At 40.3% G+C, this 19308-nt stretch overlaps 1 protein-coding gene across 6 annotated transcripts in view; it reads left to right on the top strand.

The window, feature by feature from the left end:
* Positions 1-19308, top strand: part of GIGYF2 (GRB10 interacting GYF protein 2) — a 115624-nt gene that overhangs the window by 81937 nt on the left and 14379 nt on the right. For 5 of the 6 annotated variants that reach the window (XM_063442386.1, XM_063442382.1, XM_063442385.1 and 2 more), the window contains exons 11-21: positions 117-299; positions 3448-3707; positions 7505-7652; positions 7748-7908; positions 8477-8568; positions 8841-8948; positions 12707-12807; positions 15669-15763; positions 17521-17646; positions 17725-18045; positions 18468-18671. In XM_063442386.1, coding sequence (XP_063298456.1) covers positions 117-299; positions 3448-3707; positions 7505-7652; positions 7748-7908; positions 8477-8568; positions 8841-8948; positions 12707-12807; positions 15669-15763; positions 17521-17646; positions 17725-18045; positions 18468-18671 — 1799 coding nt within the window. The remainder of the gene's footprint in view (positions 1-116; positions 300-3447; positions 3708-7504; positions 7653-7747; positions 7909-8476; positions 8569-8840; positions 8949-12706; positions 12808-15668; positions 15764-17520; positions 17647-17724; positions 18046-18467; positions 18672-19308) is intronic. The other variant, XM_063442384.1, reaches the window with a different exon arrangement.

Below are 19308 nucleotides of genomic sequence, written 5' to 3'. Positions count from 1 at the left end.
AAATGTTCTGGAGGAAAATGTCTGTTGGTAATGCAGCCCTTTGGACCACAGATCCAAAACTGTAACCCGTGTCTGTATACAGCGTTGTCACTTAATTTACTTTTGTGTATTTGCAGTAGTTCAAGCTGCGCCTGTTTCAGAACAAGACCACAGAACGTCCTCCCCAGCTAAATGGACCGAACCTTGTTCAGAGCCACCTATTCAGAAGAATGCAAGTCCCCCTATAGTCAACAGCACTGAGCAGGAAGTAAAACCGCAAACACCCCCAACTCCTGCTACCACACCAAACCATAGAGATGGTAAGATTTCTGGTAGTAACTACAGGTTTACACTGATTTTAAATAAACATACTTTACTCTTTTTGGTAAATTAATCCCACTGTTTTATAGTTTTTTTTTTCTTTTTAAATAAAGTTGGGGATCATGTGTATTGTAACAAGTTAGCATTGTTTTTGGTGATCACAGGGTAAATGACCATGGATAGGACTGTAAATTCCTCTACTCTTCATTTTGGTTGAAGACCTCTCAGGGTTATTCACTAAAGTCAGCATTATCATTAATTCATAAAGAAGTTCAGATTTAAGGCCAAATTAGCTGAAATTAAAAAAAATCTCCAAGTCCTTTATGATTCCGGTTCAGCAACTTTGACCTTGAATTTGAAACTCACTTTGAATTCCTAAAATGTCTCAGATTAGGGAATAACACTGTTAGTGTGGTCACCCACACTACTGATGACAAGCAGAGGGCAGCAATGTTCTCTTGCCCATTTCCACCTATGTAATGATAACTAGTAGGTATGTGCAGAAATCCATTTCAGCAGCGTAGAATGGATCAGATGTCTGTCAATCGATACACTAATGATTTGGTTTAATTGGCATCCCAGTCCATAGTTTAACAGGTGTTTGATTTGTTAAACGTAGCTTAAAGGGATTTGAAGTCTAATAATTAAGAGGAATCAAGCAGTTCCTTCCATTATACTAATGACGCTCCTGACACTTTGTGACTTCACTACATAAAAAAAGGGCCTTGTGGCAGTGGCATTCTCATTGTTGTGATGTTTTGGTGGGTGGTGTATTCCTCAGTGGATGCTGCTGCTCCAAATAGAGGGACAATTTTGCTTGAAATTGTGTGTTGTCCTGCCAAATTGCAGGTTACTGCTCAAAAATTGGCTATTACCTACAAAACCTGATGAAAATGTCTGCATTGGAGGTGGGTATACCCCTCTTTTTATTCTAGGGCTTTATTCTCTGTCATTGGTAAGACACTACCAGTAGAAGAAAGTACAGTCCCATACCGACTGTTTGCAGAAGCCTTTACTGCATTCAAACAGCATACCACACGCACATCACCCTTCATATGCAAGAGGAGAAACCTAGTGTGTATTTTTAAAATATTTATAAAATGATTCCCATGATGTTGTGTACCACATACACATACACTATGACAAATATCAGCAAAAGTTCATTTTTGCATGTAGTATTGTGACCTTTTTTTTTTAACGAATGTCTCATTGATGTTATTTTATTTATTATAAACCTTAACCCATATTTAGTCCTAGCATTGTTTTCTAATGATAAAAGCAAATAGCCTGATAAAGGAACACTTAAAAACAGAAAAAGCTTACTGTGTTTTTTTTTTGTTTTTTTTTTGTCTCCCTCCCCCCATACTTTTCTCTTTTTTTTTTTTTTTTTTTTGAATCATTAAAATATAGCTTTTAAACTCCCCTTCATGCCAGTGCTGTTGGCCTTCTCTTGTCCGTGTTAAATAAGTAAACCTCACAATCTCTGGTCTGTTATTTAAAGAGCCTTTCTTGAACTGCACACATTTGTATGTGGTTGTATTTGTTTATGCATACAAGATCCTACAAACAAACACACCAAGATTTACCAATTAGAAGGAATATTTAGTACTAGGAATGGAAAAGTTACCAGCACACACAGTGTTCTTTATATGGGGGGGCAGAAAACAAGAAATTTTTGGTTAAAATGTGATTATTACTATAAATATTGTACAACAAAACACAAGAAAAAGTGATCAGCGCATAGTAGTAAGATATGTGTGTATAAAATCTATTACATCCACACTCGTGATATATCCTAGTTAAGTGGTGGAGAATAATAAATAAATATATATGCCCGAGGAGGATTCTTGCAATGATGTTCTTATTCATAAAAGGAAGAAAAACTCATAAGGCAACACAATGATTCATATAATTTATATCCAATGAGTATCCTCATGAATTTACACTCAGATTTTATTGAGCCTGTTGGAATAACTGGCTCAATTATATCCGCTTAGGAGTGTAATGGATGGATTTCAATCCAGATAGGGTTGATCTTGATCCTCAGAGGGAAATGATAAAAAGAAAAGCAACTCCAGTCATAAAATCAATAACATTTATTCAAGATATGATAAAATTCCTTACATGGAAAGTTACTGGAGTGCCACACAGTCTCTCCTCACAAGCACTACTTTTGACCCGGGTTGGGTCTTCCTCAGGTGCAGATATGTGGCTGTCTGGTATACATTTCTTTATATAGCCTATTTGGCAATTGAAAAATTAGCAACCCACATGCAAACAATCAGAACAAAACCCTCCCATACCCAAATATGGTCTGAACCGGATGCAACATATGCCATCCCCAATATGGCAGTGCATCCGGTTTTCGGACCTATATCTGTCCCTACCAACATGGTGTAGTCTGCCCCTTCTTCTGTATTGAGGCTTCTCCATGCATTACGTCACTTCCCGTGACATACCTCCGCTGGAACGGAGTCCTCCGGATATGTAGTTTGTCCTACCCACTAAGAGGGCGTGATAGTCTCATGAATGTTCAGTATAGGCATCCGAATCCACGGATGCCATATTGGGAAGGGGCAAGAGTCCAGAACTGATATATTACACTTATAGAAACAACCTTTAAATGACAGTGAAAACTTACAATTTTCCAAGAATATTAGAAATCCTGGAAAACTTAATTTTAAATCCATTGATGTAATAGAGCACTATAATTGTGTACAATAGTCGTATGAGCACTAGCAAATTCCATTGAGATAAATCCAAATATATCAATCATCATTAGTGTCCTGTTCATAATCATGTCTAATATGAAATGCAATCAACAGCGATTAGCAAAAACCTATGGTAACAAGGACCAAAGTGTTTACACAGACCAATATTATTATTTTATTATTATTTATACAGCGCCAGCAAATTCCATAGCGCTGTACATTGAAGGACCAGAGAAGTTTGAACACAAAGAAAAACAATGTTCCCCTGGAACACTCAGAGTACTCCTCCATTGTCTAAATTCTCCTCCTTTTCAGTGTTCTTCACGTGGTGCCATTGCATTCTTTTCTGTTTGAAATTTGTATTGACTCGATATGCTCAATAAATGTATTTGAAAGCTTCCTCTTATTAATTAAAATGCTTTACTTATCTCTACAGATTCATCCTTACACAGTCATAGGGGATCCAAGGAGACATTTGTTCCATGCAAACCTCAATCACCCTCTCCTGTTCTCAGCCAAAGCAATGTTGTTCGACAAATCCATGATCCTCTTCCAAGCCCTACCATTCACCCTATCCCTACCCCTCAGTTAGACACCACTACAGGGCCTATCCCTCCTACGATATGTGGAGCACCAGGAATGGGAACTGTGCCACAAGAAACTGATGAAGAGGATGGACTAGAACATTTAGAACAGGTAAGAGAGAAACCATGCACAATATACAATAATTACATTTGTACGTACAGATAACTGGACTCACTGTGTGGAGCCTTTCACTCTCTAAGCATTCTGTGTTAAGAAACTTTTCAGGCCTGGCTATTAGTGTAAGAATTGAAATATTAACCCTGCAGACATGATATCGTTCAAGAACATCAGAGGTTTAGTAAATAGGACTATATAGCGAGAAAACAAACATCATGCTTGTTGGGATCATTTTAGTGTAACATGTTAAATGCCTACTGTACTCATTGGCAACTGTTTTGATATTGAGGAAAATTTAAGCATAGGTGTATTCTGTGCTATAAGTATTCTAACGTTTACAATATGACTGCAGGGGAAGAGATGTGAATAGAAAAGCAGGGGGAGTGCCTTGTGAATGGACATTAGCGACAGTAAAAATATGTGAAAAAATAGAAAAGCATTATAAGTGGTATAGGAGCAGACATCATGGCGAAGAAATGGTGGTAAGAATAGGCAGCATGGCAAAAAACTGGAGGCGAGATTGCAGGGAGAGACTGCAAGGAGAGAAACTGTTGGAGAGACTGCAAGGGTAACTACCATGAGAGAAGCTGTAGGAGAGATGGCAGTGGTAACCGCACTGAGAGAATCTGTAGGAGAGATGGCAGGGGTAGCACACTGAGAGAATCTGTAGGAGATATGGCAGGGGTAACCACACTGAGAGAATCTGTAGGAGATATGGCAGGGGTAACCACACTGACAGAAGCTGTAGGATAGATGGCAGTGGTAACCACACTGAGAGAATCTGTAGGAGAGATGGCAGGGGTAACCACACAGAGAGAAGCTGTAGGAGAGATGGCAGGGGTAACCACACTGAGAGAAGCTGTAGGAGAGATGGCAGGGGTAACCACACTGAGAGAATCTGTAGGAGAGATGGCAGGGGTAACTACACTGAGAGAAGCTGTAGGAGAGAAGGCAGTGGTAACTACACTGAGAGAAGCTGTAGGAGAGAAGGCAGTGGTAACCACACTGAGAGAAGCTGTAGGAGAGATGGCAGGGGTAACCACACTGACAGAAGCTGTAGGATAGATGGCACGGGTAACCACACAGAGAGAAGCTGTAGGAGAGATGGCAGGGGTAACCACACTGAGAGAAGCTATAGGAGACATGGCAGGGGTAACTGTAACGGACCGTTTCGCTCACAAGAGGATAAAACCGTTTAGTCGATAATCCCCTTCCAGATAGACAAGCAGCTACTGCAATCACCAATCTCCCGAACTGTAAACTGCACGAATTCACCAACTCCCGAACAAGAAGCACACGAACACTGGAAGCAGCCGAACAGGAAAACCATACGAAAGGGTTACACTCCTGGCAATCGGCATACAATCAAATTCCCCCCAAGAATGAGACGACACTTCAGCTTGAGGGTTAAAACAAGGACACACGTTTATTAACACAACTGGCTTATAAAGGATTCTCCCATGCAAGGGGGGGATTTACAGTACACCAATCACACATGCGTTACCTCCCACACATCTCCTCTCTTCAGCATGACACACAATCCCCTTAGCCATGTCCATTACTTCCCCACTTTCTGAATGTACCCCAAATACCTGGGGTACACTCCTAAATAGGGGATCCCCAGCTAGCCCTGATCTGGGTGAGTAACATACTCAAAGATCACCCAGATCGGACCAGGGGTTCGGCAGTTATGGAGGTTGCAAGATATGACCGACCGCACAGGCAACGGTAGCCGCAAATAGTTCCATAAGGTTTGGCCCTGCGGTCGGTCTCTGTTCCTGGGTATAAACGGCTGAAAGTACCGAATGAAATGGTTCTTGCCTGCCTTTATTGGAGTCTCCTTGTCCGTACGAGTCTTTCTACCGAAGTGGCGGCCCTTTCGGTAGTTTCGGCACGAACCTATGGAAGTCTGGAGGTCTCAGCGGTGTTTGCTTAGTCGAGTGTCCGATTTTAGTTCCAGACACTCGACGGCAAAACACCGCTGTTCGGGAGTGTCAAAATGGCCACCGCCACGTGTTCGTTTGACGAACAAAGGCCACCCAGCGTTCGTCAATTAAGCTGCGGGTAACCGCAGCTTCAGGGGGGTCAATTGGTGGCACACTCCAGCTGCCGGGTGGTCGTGCATTCGGCAGTTTGTTCGGTAGATTCAATCTACCGAACACCCTGGCAGAAAGGCACGAATAAGCCTTTCTGCAGCGAAAATAAAAGCTTTAACATGCAGGGCCATAGTCCAAAGGGAGCAGGCGAGCAACCAGGCTTCTACAGTGCCCGGTGGCGAGGTTGGTTCCGCCACAGTAACCACACTGAGAGAAGCTGTAGGATAGATGGCAGGGGTTACCACACTGAGAGCAGCTGTAGGAGAGATGGCAGCGGTAACCACACTGAGAGCAGCTGTAGGAGAGATGGCAGCGGTAACCACACTGAGAGCAGCTGTAGGAGAGATGGCAGCGGTAACCACACTGAAAGAAATGCAGTCAGAGGTCGCATTGAGAGAAACAATTGTAGAGATAACGGAGAGATCACATTTAGAGAATCTGCAGAAGATACAGCAAGGGGAGAACACACAAAGAGAAACGGTCAGAAGAGATAATGAATAGATTGCATTGAAAGAAATAGGAGGAGAGATATCAGGTAAACCCTGAAACTGAGCTGCTGCACGGTGGGTAAGACCATACAGCGGCTTCACAGGACAGGTTCCGCTCAGAACAGGCCTTGCCATGGTCGACTAAAGAAATTGAGTGCACATGCACAGCATCATATCCAGAGGTTGTCTTTGGGAAATAGACGTATAAGTGCTGCCAGCATTGCTGCAGAGGTTGATGGAGTGGCAGGTGGATCAAATTGGTCTGCATGGCTGTCGTCCAAAAAGGAAGCCTCTTCTAAAGATGATGGACAAGAAAGCCTGCAAACAGTTTGCTCAAAACAAGCAGACTAAGGACATGGATTGCTGGAACCATTTCCTGTGGTCCGGTGAGACCAAGATAAACCTTTTTGGTTCAGATGGTGTCAAGTGTGTGTGGCGGCAACCAGGTGAAGAGTACAAAGACAAGTGTGTCTTGCCCACAGTCAAGCATGGTGGTGGGAGTGTCATGGTCTGGGCCTGCATGAGTGCTGCCGGCACTGGGGAGGTACAGTTCATTGAGGGAACCATGAATGCCAACATGTACTGTGACATACTGAAACAGAGCATGATCCCCTCCCTTCGGAGACTAGGCTGCAGGGCCGTGTTCCAACATAACGACCCCAAACACACCTCCAAGACGACCACTGCCTTGCTAAAGGTGATGGACTGGCCAAGCATGTCTTCAGATCTAAACCCTATTGAGCATCTGTGGGGCATCCTCAAACGGAAGGTAGCTCTGTGATGTCGTCATGGAGGAGTGGAAGAGGACTCCAGTGGGAACCATGCCCGTGAGAGTTAAGACAGTGCTGAAAAATAATGGTGGCCACACAAAATAGTGACACTTTGGGCCCAATTTGAACATTTCCACTTAGTGGTGTACTCACTTTTGTTACCAATGGTTTAGGCATTCCTGTGTGTTGTTATTTTAAGGGGACAGCAAATGTTCACTGTTATACAGGCTGTACACTTACTACTTTACATTGTAGCAGAGTGTAATTTTTTCAGTGTTGTCACATGAAAAGATATAATAAAATATTTTGTGAGATACCGTATAAATGCATATCCCATGGTGCAGGTGGTTTCACCCTAAATATATTTTGTTTGATTTATTAGTTTTGTGCTGGCATTTTAGAGAGCTGTGTAGAGTGTCTTTATTTCTGCCCAACAGCAGGCACAGCAGTTGGTGGCGTACCTGCAGGACGGGACGTTAGATGATGACCGATTACCAGGGAAAGTGCCAGACCACAGAGTGAAAGGGCCTTCTCCAGACAACCAGCAGAAATGGTACTACAAAGATCCACAAGGAGAAATTCAAGGCAAGTCAAATTCTTGTATTTTTTGTATAGTACTGTTTCTGTCACTCTTAATTTTTTGATGAAGTGTTTATGCACAACCTTTAATTATTGTACAGGTCCATTTAGTAATCGAGAGATGGCAGAGTGGTTCCAAGCTGGTTACTTCCCCATGTCCTTGTTGTTGAGGAGAGTATGTGATGAGGCCTTTCAACCACTTGGTGATCTCATTAAAATGTGGGGGAGAGTTCCCTTCACCCCACCACCAACTCCCAGACTAGTAAGTGTCTCCTCTCATAGAATATTGTATAGATTCTATAATTTTTTATTCTTCTTACATACATTTTGGATAAAGATAGGTATGGATGCCAAGTTATGTAACAATGCTTATATAACATAATCTTTTCTCTTTTCTGAGACTCCTGGAACAAAATATTTGACTATAAGCTGACCATTGAATGGCCAGCAATCTCATCAGCTGTGTACTGTTTACCATCACCAAAGCTATAAAACTGACGTGTATTTTTGAAGCAATGATAATAAATCAAATTTCATGTAAGCCAGACCCACTTCATGTTTTGATTGACACATAGGAGGTTATGTATAAATTAAAAAAAAAATTTATTATTTTATTTTTAGTTCTCCCTCTGATTTATGCAATACATTTCCAACCTCACCATTTTTTATGTATCAAACTGTTATGTCACTATACATTCGTGACTTTGTTTATGTACCTTTGTTTTGTTTTTGCTACAATTATAGTGGGGAAAAATGTCTTCCATAGTGGATTTGGCAACATCTTTGTCTGTTTTATTCTAGTTTGATTGTATGTTAACCTTTATTTACAGGGTGAACTGGGCCCTGAGCACCTGAATCGCCATCAAGAAATTACCGCACTTTACCAGTTGCAGCAACTGCACTACCGGCAGTTCCTTATTCAGTGAGTGTAGTATATGCACGTGTTCTAAGTCTATACGTAGTATGCGATAATGCCTAAGAAGACTTCTTTGTGTGTGTTTTCCCTTTTGCATGTCTGTAATTAATAAATAAGGACTGTATTTAATGGAATATGTGACAACTTCTTGTTCAGTACTTTTCCTTATTTATGCAGGAAAACAGATGTATGTACTCAGTTAATTCTTTGTAATGTGTAGAATTTTTCTGTTAGTGCTGAGATAAAACACCAGTTATTTATTCTGTACTTCCTCACAGGCAGCAGTATGCTCAGGTCCTGGCACAGCAGCAGAAGGCAGCCCTGTCCTCACAGCAGCAACAACAACTGACTCTTCTTTTGCAGCAATTTCAGTCCCTAAAACTAAGGTACCTCTGGGAATTACTGTGTCCTGTGACTTGTAGGAACATCTGTATGCCAAACGATGTGTGTATAAGTAATATACATATAAACTATATACAAACAGACACTTGCATAAATAAAAGCCTGCAAAAAAAAAAAAAATAATACATTTATTTAATTTTGAAAAAGCAGTGCTGCCATTTGGACTTCACAATTTTCATCTATCTATCTCAAGGCAAAATGTCCACTTAAGTGAAAATTCAGCCAATCCGAGTGACATTTTTGAAATACATTTCTATTACCGTATATACTCGAGTATAAGCAGAGTTTTTCAGCACATTTTTTGTGCTGAAAAACCCCAACTCGGCTTATACTCGAGTCAATAGTCTGTATTATGGCAATTTGCATTGCCATAATACAGACAGGGGCTGTGGGGGCTGTCAGAGATCTTACTTACCTCTCCTGCAGCTCCTGTCAGCTCTCTCCTCCTCCGCGCCGTCCGTTCAGCACCTCGGTCAGCTCCCAGTGTAAATCTCGCGAGAGCCACAGTGTGAGCTGACAGAAGAGCTGACCGGACGGCGCGGAGGAGGAGAGAGCTGACAGGAGCTGCAGGAGAGGTAAGTAAACTCTCTGACAGCCCCCCACTGAACTACCAATGCCACTGGACCACCAGGGAAGGAGCCCCCCTCCCTGGCACGCTAGCAAGCAGGGAGGGGGGACAAAAAAAATGTATCATAGTAATAAAAATACATTAATAATATAACAAAAAAAATTAAAATAATAATAATACAATAATAAAAATAGTAATACAAAAAAATTATATAACAAAAGAAATTTAAATAATAAAAATAGTAATAAAAAAATTCTATAACAAAAAAATTAAACTAATAATATAATAATAAAAATAGTAATAAAAAAAATTATATAACAAAAAATTAAAATAATAATAATAAAAAATATATTAAAATGCCCACCCCCCACCAAGGCTCTGCATCACACACACACACACACACACACACACACACACACACACACTGCACTCACTCACACACACACACTGCACTCATATACACACTGCATTCACACACACACACACTGCACTCATATACACACTGCATTCACACACACACTGCACTCACACTGCATTCATATACACACACTGCATTCATATACACACACTGCATTCACACACACACACTGCATTCACACACACACACTGCATTCATATACACACACTGCATTCACACACACACACTGCACTCATATACACACTGCATTCACACACACACTGCACTCATATACACACTGCACTCATACGCACACTCTGCACTCATACGCACACTCTGCACTCATACGCACACTCTGCACTCATACGCACACTCTGCACTCATACGCACACTCTGCACTCATACGCACACTCTGCACTCATACGCACACTCTGCACTCATACGCACACTCTGCACTCATACGCACACTCTGCACTCATACGCACACTCTGCACTCATACGCACACTCTGCACTCATACGCACACTCTGCACTCATACGCACACTCTGCACTCATACGCACACTCTGCACTCATACGCACACTCTGCACTCATACGCACACTCTGCACTCATACGCACACTCTGCACTCATACGCACACTCTGCACTCATACGCACACTCTGCACTCATACGCACACTCTGCACTCATACGCACACACTACATTCATTATATACACACACTGTAAATAAAAATTCAATTAATATAATTTTTTTAGGATCTAATTTTATTTAGAAATTTACCACTAGCTGCTGCATTTCCCACCCTAGTCTTATACTCGAGTCAATAAGTTTTCCCAGTTTTTGGGGGTAAAATTAGGGGCCTCGGCTTATATTCGGGTCGGCTTATACTCGAGTATATACGGTAGTTATTATGATAAGGCAATATAGCGTTTCTAAAATTGTTGAGCAGGTTTGGTTTTTGCTCTCTTCCTGCTCGCACATCATGTGTAACACCACACTCTTTGTCATAACACTACTTCCAGTATTATAATGCTCCCCCACCTGTGAGGAAAAAGAAAGATAGAAGCAGGCACAGTAAACACCACTGATTCTGCCTGTACAAAAGCCAATGCCCATGAGGTGGGTGCTTTGTAAGATATGAAAGAAACAAGACTATGAGAGGCTGAAACAAAAGTTTAATATGGATCAGAGAAGCAGGCACAGCGGGAGAATGAATCTCTAACAGCTGCTAACAATATGTTTAACATATATAACAAACATTTCATATTGGATTAGGATGCATTCTGTCCACGTAGTCTTACATGTATTACAATTTGAAGTAAAAAAAAAAAAATCAAAGCAATACCGCACTCAAATAAATGCCAAAAAATAATCTAATCAAGAAAAAAAGTGTATATTGCCATTACGCAGAAGGGAGACTGAAACTGTAATTCTATTCAGAGAAAGTATCATAATATATGTACAAAAATAAATCTGTCCTAAATCTGTAATACACAGTATGTACAAGTCAAGATTGGACATCAATTATTTAAAAAAGGCTTGATCAGTTAATCAGTGTTGCAGGGCCTTCGAAGGGACAGTGGAGTCCCGAGCGTGCAGCCCTGGATATTGACGACCCCCTGCCCAGTCCAGGATATCGTCCATGCCCCAGCAATACATTGTGTACTACCTTATATACAAGCTTCTGTGAATGAATGCCTCTGTGTGGCAGTGAGTGCAAAGTCTGTATGTGTGTACTTAAAAATGCTTGTGGGCCCATTGTCTTTTCATCCAGTTAATATTTTTAGTTTGGTTGACCCTTCGGTCATTTTAAACGTCTTGTAATTGAGTTAATATTACAGTTGACTATTTTCTTGTGGTCTTTGATAGATTGTATGTAAAATGGAGGAATAAATAATTACATTTGGAAATCCTTCAACAAAATCATCCACAGTAATAATTTCTGTGTGTGTTTGACAGTGTGTCTATCTCAGTGTGAATGTGATGCTATGTGTGTCATCGTGTGAGTGGCTAGTTATGGGAATGATGTGTGTGTGTGTGTGTGTGTGTGATGGATTAACCCCTTAACGACACAACTGTATATATAATTAGATATATATAATATGAGAGTGGGAGATATATATAGTTGGCTTCCTGTGCAGCTATAACAGCCAATACTCTTCTGGAAATGCTTTCCAAAAGGTTTTGATTTGTTTCTGAATCTGTGCCCATTCAGCCAAAATAGCCATTGTGAGATCTAATGTTAAATTAGGTCTGGCAAGTACAGAGGATTCTATAGCACACTCACCAAGGGCGAATTTCTACTTGTCAGCAGCAAAATTGTCACTCGCTAATGGCTAGTGAATATTGAGCCCTGTGTTTGATATTTGTACCCTTTCACAGCTATCTTAGTTCATGGCTTACATTGTAATCTATATTTACTCACTTCCTTGTAGTCCTAACCATTCATATTCTCAGTGGGTGTTCTGATAGGCTAAAAGCAGTCAGATGACATGCTCAGCCAAGCACAGTTGCCCTCTGCTGCTCAGGCTAATACTTCTTCATTTGCCAAAGCAGCACAGACTCTTGTTTAGTGTTAAAACCTAATAACATTACAAACTGTTTAATGCTGAATGAAATGACTGTACCTGGACACTCGAGATTCACTAACAGATTAATTAAATGAGGCAGATATAAAGGCTATAGTGTCCATTTAAAGGCATACCATGATGTTTATTCTCACAGATTATTCCATACAATAAAAAGCTTGATAATTAATAATACTCCTTTTCTTGAAGGATATCTGAGCAGACCATGATACCTACAATAGCAAGACCGGTGTCTATACCAGATAACTCTTCATTGTGGGACCTTCAAACTGCGGCTCCACCACCCACAGGTACTGCCTTCTGTAGACATAGTACTGAAAAAAGTGATACATTGCATATGGACCAAGTAATAATGCTTGGGTTACATAGCATATTTAGGTAACAGCATATCGCAAAGCATTCTTTTTTTTTTTTAATTCTTTATTTTTGTTGTGCGGGAAGTTACAGACATTTCAACAGTCGCCACAACAGCGTATCTCAGGATTCACATAGGTTACACAGTGGCGTGATAATTCGCACAAGTTTTATATTTTTTAAGCTTAGCCGAACATTTAATCCAACAGAGTGGGATTTATCTAAAATAACTAGCATAAAGAGAGCACTTTTTTGTAAATAACATGAAAACCAGTTTTGTTATAACGATTTCACGTCTTAGGCCATCAATAATAACAAGCTTTATCAATTATATTCAGAGTCAGGTAAGGTGACACCTAGGTTGTATAGCAATGCTTAGCTTTGTATCGCCTTTGCTTGGAGAGGTGCCTAGGCATAAACATCAGCCAATATTCCTATGAGCGCATTGCATGCGGAGAGTAGGCAACGCTCCCTCACTCAGAGCTTTACACTTAAAAACATATAATAGGAAATAAGTCAGGTGTAACAAAGAAGGATCGCAAAGCATTCTTAATTGACACTATTGTGTAATTCAGATTATGTATGTATTGTAACTGTTCATATTTTAGCCTCATTGATCAATAGGGCATCCTAAATTACAAGGTTGCTGTGGTAAGCAATGATCCTCATGGCCTAAATTAGGGGGTGACCTATCTGTAATATTCATTTCTGTTCAAATCCAATAAATGCATGTTATTCTTTTCTCTCTTTTTTATTTTTAGCTAGTTTAAGGGTGTGTATCCTGAGGACAGATAGAGGCAAAATATTATCCTTTATTGTATAGAGTGCTGATTTTGAGATTGCTGCCATGCAAGAAGTCATTGCTAACTCTTCTTCATAATTAAGTTGCCTTATTTTGTAGAATATATTTTAAGAAACTGCAATAACTTCCTTGCAGGACTAAAACTGCCTCCAGTGGCTGTCAATCACTAGAGGCACTTCCTGGATGCTAGCGTACTCCAGGTCCCCTAAATGACGCTGGACGTCCTCACATTCTGAATGAGGTCATCCAGATCCAGTGAAATTTCAATAGGAAAGCATTGAAGCAATGCTTTTCTATGGGGAGGGCTAAAGTGCTTGCGGTGCCGTCGAAAGATAACGGAGGAGGCAGAGTGCTGACCCAGCGCTGAGGGACATAGTCGCTGGAATCGGGTTAGTGACTAAAGTTTTTTTTTTTAAACCGTTTAGCTGCTGGGGGTGGCACTATAGTGTTAGGAATACAGAAATACTATAGAATCCCTTTAATAAGCTCTCAGCCAGTGAGCGAAGCCCTGAACCGCCAGGTTTAGCCCAGTGCAGGAGCTTTTGGGGGTTCAGGTGGACCCCAGATAAGTTTTGAAAACATTCTCAAAATGTTTGATAACTTACTTTGGGAGGCTCCCTGGGTGCTCCTGGCACTTAAAACCACTATAGTGGGCGGTAGTGGTAATTTTGTATGGAGTGTTCCTTTCAAGGTTAGGAACTTACCATTGAATTATGAAGAGGTGGAATTATATTTTCTTTCTGTGAGTCAAAACTATATGTTACAGTAACAGTGGCTGCACAGTTGACATGGCTGTCAGTTGTGAGGCTATACCCCAGGGCATTGGGCGGCTGCATGCTTTTAGAATAGATAGCGGCTCCAGACTCTTAAGACCCAAACTTCCTACTTCCTTCTCTTCCACCATCGTCCATTAAGCTGTCAGTTGAGAAAGGTTATTTTCATTTTTGAGCCCACTTTAATATAATAGTAAAAAATACAAATATGGAGTCTACAGGCAGGTGATAATAAGACATCCTAGTAAGGACTCGTATGATGCTATAAAAGTCATTTTGGGGTAGAGTAGCTGCGCATGCTGCTTCCCTGTCCATTCCCAGTGGTCATGTTGCAGGAGGTTGGGCGATTTCTATGTATATTTTAAAGGGAAACTATAGTCACCAGAACAACTACAGCTTAATGTAGTTGTTCTGATGAGTATAATAGCTCCCTTCAGGCATTTTTATGCAAACACTGCCTTTTCAGAAAAAAGGCAGTGTTTACATTGCCCCTACGGACACCTCCAAATGGCCACTCCTTAGATGTCCACTGGAGGGGCTTCCTGGCTCAGGGCTGCACAGTAAGATGCCCTGCCGTTAAGCGTCCCCATGCTCTGCATGGGGACGCTGATTTTTTCTCATAGAGATGCATTGATTCAATGCATCTCTATGAGGTGGTGCTGATTGGCCAAAACATGTTTGGCCCCGCCCTCTTGCTGATTTTAGCCACTCCAATGCTTTCCCCATGGGGGCGATTTTAATGAGGTCACCAAGGGAACGGGGCCAGTGCCGGCAGACCCGTGGAGAGCTGAAAATAAGGTGAGTTTTAACCCATTCTGAGGGGGCTAAGGAGGGAAAAGGGGGGGGGGAGGGGGAAGGCACCTAAATGGTGGATTGCCACTATAGAGTCAGGAATACATGTTTGTGTTCCTGACCCTATAATGATCCTTTAACACACTCCTAGCAGAAATTAATCGTGTAGAGAACATTACTTATTAACTTTGTTTTGATCTCTATGTAAAATCTGCAGATTTCAGTGGCCTAAGTCAGTGTGTATCCACAGAATGAAGGTTATGTCAAAATGTGTATAGCCCTTTAGGTAGCACTTTTGGGTAACAAGATATTTTGATGCTACTAAACATGTTTACAAAGCTTAGTCTTATTTTCACATACATATTTCTTTTATAGCATTTTCTTTTCTTACCTACTTTTGTCATTTTCCACATCTGTGCTTTATTTGCAGTTTGGGACGGCAGCAGTGTATGGGACTTGCCAGTAGAGCAGCCATCATCTCAGGGAGCAACACGAGAACAGCTGGAAAAGGTGAAAACTGCAAAGGTTAGATGGTAACTCTGTGATGGAAATTGATGTGGTTGAGGAAAACCATCACAAAGAAAATAAATGCCACCATGTGAGAGATTTAGATTTAGATAAAAGTTTGCTACTTGTGATTTTAACCTGTGAGATGTTTCTACCCACATACCACACAAGAGAATCCGTCCTCGTCCACATAAACCAAGCTATAGATCTTGACTTCGATAAAGCTAGATATAAATGCAACATAATGCAAAATGGTTTGGTTACATTATATAACTTTACCACTCACTGTACCACCATGTAGTTTAATCCTTGCTGGACCACCAGGGATCCCCCTTCTCAGCAGAAAGCTTAGCTGGATTGGGGCAAAACAAAGCAAACATTGCACACATCCACACACAATGCACACACAATGCACACACCTATTACAGACCTCCATGTGTCCACAACAGAGGGAGGGAATATGGCAGAGCAGACAGTAATACACTGGGCGATTCAAATTAAATACGAATTAAAAAACGGTCAAAAGGGTGTGACTGTAATTGGAGAATAAAGTTTTATCAACTTTTTTTTTTGCCTCTTTCCATTTGGATTTAATTTGAGAAATATAAAGTCTTTCTTTGTCCAAGGTTTTGGTGAGTCCTAACTTAATATTATTGCCTGCATAGAAGATAAATCTGTTAACAGTTGTTGTACCCTTTATAATCCTACAGTCTTCCTGTAGGTATAAAGGTTTAGTTTACATGTAAAGTTTACATGAACAGAGTGAAGAACTTGTGTTTTTTAAATATGAAAAAAGCATAAATATGATGCTGCTAAAATCACCATAAATCATGCTGCTAATTCTATAGATCCTGTATCTCTTCTAACAGTTATTTTGAAATGTCTGTCTCAGATACTGAATTAGTCAAATTCATTGTCTATAACATGCTTATGCAAAAAATAACTTTTATATTTGGTGGGTTGTAATAATAATAATTATATATATTATAATATTGATTACTTTATAAATCAGTCTTTCAGTCTATATTGCTGATGTTATCATTTCAAATAACATGATTGTAAACTCTGCTTGTTGAAAAAATGCTTGTTTCAGAAATACATATAATGAAATGTATCATGGAAATATGTAAAACGGGGGTTAAAATTTGTAGTTCAATGCAACTTGCCAGGCCTTAAAATACTTGCCACTGCAGGTCATGGTACCCTACAGAGGTGGATTTCTACTCGCTAAAACATTTGTTTGGGTTTTTTTTTTAGCAGTATTCCTTTGTAAATAATGTGGTGGGAAATATGTTAAACTCTAGATTTTGCTTGTGCATGCACATCCATGAAAGCGTTTCTGTTATTAGATAGAAACTGGTACATGTAACAAGTAACATTGTGTTTTGTTTTTTTTACACTTAGCATCCTCCCAAAACTGGCCCCAGGTCTTCAAAGTATTTTTACATTTCTCTTTTTAATTGTTGCTTTCTGGTCATTTCTGCATGTGAAGAACAAAGAAGTACATTAATCACAAATTTAAATAAGCGTACAAAACTGAATATAAAAAAGGTTGCTTGTGTTTATAATCATAAGTAGTGTAAAAACAGCTCCATGTGATCAGTTTGGAAGAAACCAGTTGAAAATGTAACATTTTGTAAGATTGCTTTTTTATTTATTTATATAAATAAATGTTTCTTCCTTGTATGACTCTCTCGCTTTTCTGCCCCCTGGTGTGATGCTTTAGTTTCACACAGGTACATGAAATAAAGCCTATGTTAAATCCTATATTGCAGATGGAGCAAGAAAGGAGAGAAGCAGAATTAAGGGCAAAACAAGAGGAGGAAGAGCAACGTAGGCGTCATGAGGAGGAGGAGAAAAGGAAAAGACAGGAAGAGGAAGAGTTGGCACGTCGTAAACAGGTGCGTATTCATTTATTTGATTAGATATATGGTAAATTAGGCAATTAGTAGTGCATCATCACTGTATCTCTCTTAAAGGAGGAAGCCTTACGGCGGCAAAGAGAACAAGAACTGGCTTTGCGACGGCAAATGGAAGAAGACGAGCGACAGAGAGAAGAAGAACGTCGCCAGCTAGAGGAGAGGAGAAGGATGGAGGAGGAAAGGAGGCGGCAAGAAGATGAAAAAAGGCAGCAGGAAGAAGAGAGAAGAAGGTTGGAGGAAGAGAGGAGAAGGCATGAGGAAGAGAGGAAAAGACATGAAGAAGAGAGAAAAAGGGCAGAAGAGAAGAGAAGGCGGGAAGAGGAAAAAAAAAGAGAAGAGGAAGAAAGGAGACAACGAGAAGAGTATCAGAAAAAGCAGGTAAACCCACCTCCAATCATGTGACTAATATGTCAACTTCTTCTTTAGTCTGTTCACAAGTAGTGTGTTCTATTGATTATCATGGTTTTGTGTTCAAACTTACCATCAATTCAGGTAAATGCATTGTCCTAATCTAGGGTTCTTCCAAAATGCTCACAGCTAATTTACCAATGCCACTCACTATGGTAGAAAGTCAGCAGTAGATCGACAATGCTAAGGAACCACCCATTTTGATACCCCCTCGACTTTGAAATGCCTTGTGAGAGATAAATCAGAATGCATTTAAAAGAACACTGTGGTCACCATCACCACTATATGTTGATGTAATGGTTATAAGGTTGTTAGGCTGCCATCCCTCAGTTCCTGGTAAAACTGTTTTAAATGGGTTCAGAACCTACTTATTATGAACTGGCTTATACTAGGAGGAAGCAGCCAAATGGGTACGGGAAGAAGAGGAGAATGCACGGCGGCTGTTGGAAGAGACAAAATTGAAACAGGAAGAGGAGGAACGCAAGAAGAGAGAGGAGGCTCAAAGGCAAAAGGAGCTTCAACGACAGAGGCAGCAGCAGGAGGCACTTCGACGACTGCAGCAACAGCAGCAACAGCAACAACTAGCACAAATGAAGGTAACTCTAGACACAACACTTAACTTTCACTATGGAACTCTTCTTGGGGATTTTTTTGAAAGAATCTCCACGTTGTGCTTTTATTTTTGAAAGGCATTATGGAAATGATGCATTAGTAAAGGGGTGCCAACAAGTAATATTAAACTGTATATGCACTGTTCATGTCCCATAAAGATTAGTGTAGTGTGAGTTTATGGCTTTCTCATATGGACACATTAATAGAATAGCGAATTTTGTCAGCATTAAACTTAGGCTATTTAACTTGTTATTGTTAAATTTAGTGAGTGTGGTGGTGGGGGGGAGGGGTAATATGTTATTGTGAGGTTTCGCATTCTTGGTTTCTCACCCACTACAAAGGTGTTCTCCAAACCATATTCTCCTATATTAATGTATCCACAGTACTGGTGTCCATCTATTCCTACTGTTATCACAAAGAATAGTGGAATGAGAGGGTGGACAGATGTGGCTGCTCATCCACTCTTATTTTTTTTATTTTTTTTCTGTCCTTTTTTTTTTTTTTTGTTTTGTGTTTTTTTTTGGTTTTTTTTGAGGCATTTGCCTAAAATAAAACAAAAAAAGGGGGGAATGTCGTGAATACTAAAATTGTCAGAAGCACTATATAAAGCAGGAAATAAAC

Source organism: Pelobates fuscus, chromosome 2 (genome assembly GCF_036172605.1).
Source record: "Pelobates fuscus isolate aPelFus1 chromosome 2, aPelFus1.pri, whole genome shotgun sequence".
NCBI classification, from domain to species: Eukaryota; Metazoa; Chordata; class Amphibia; order Anura; family Pelobatidae; genus Pelobates; species Pelobates fuscus.
The sequence above is the reverse complement of the archived record's forward strand: the minus strand, read 5'-3'. Positions and strand labels throughout refer to the sequence as shown.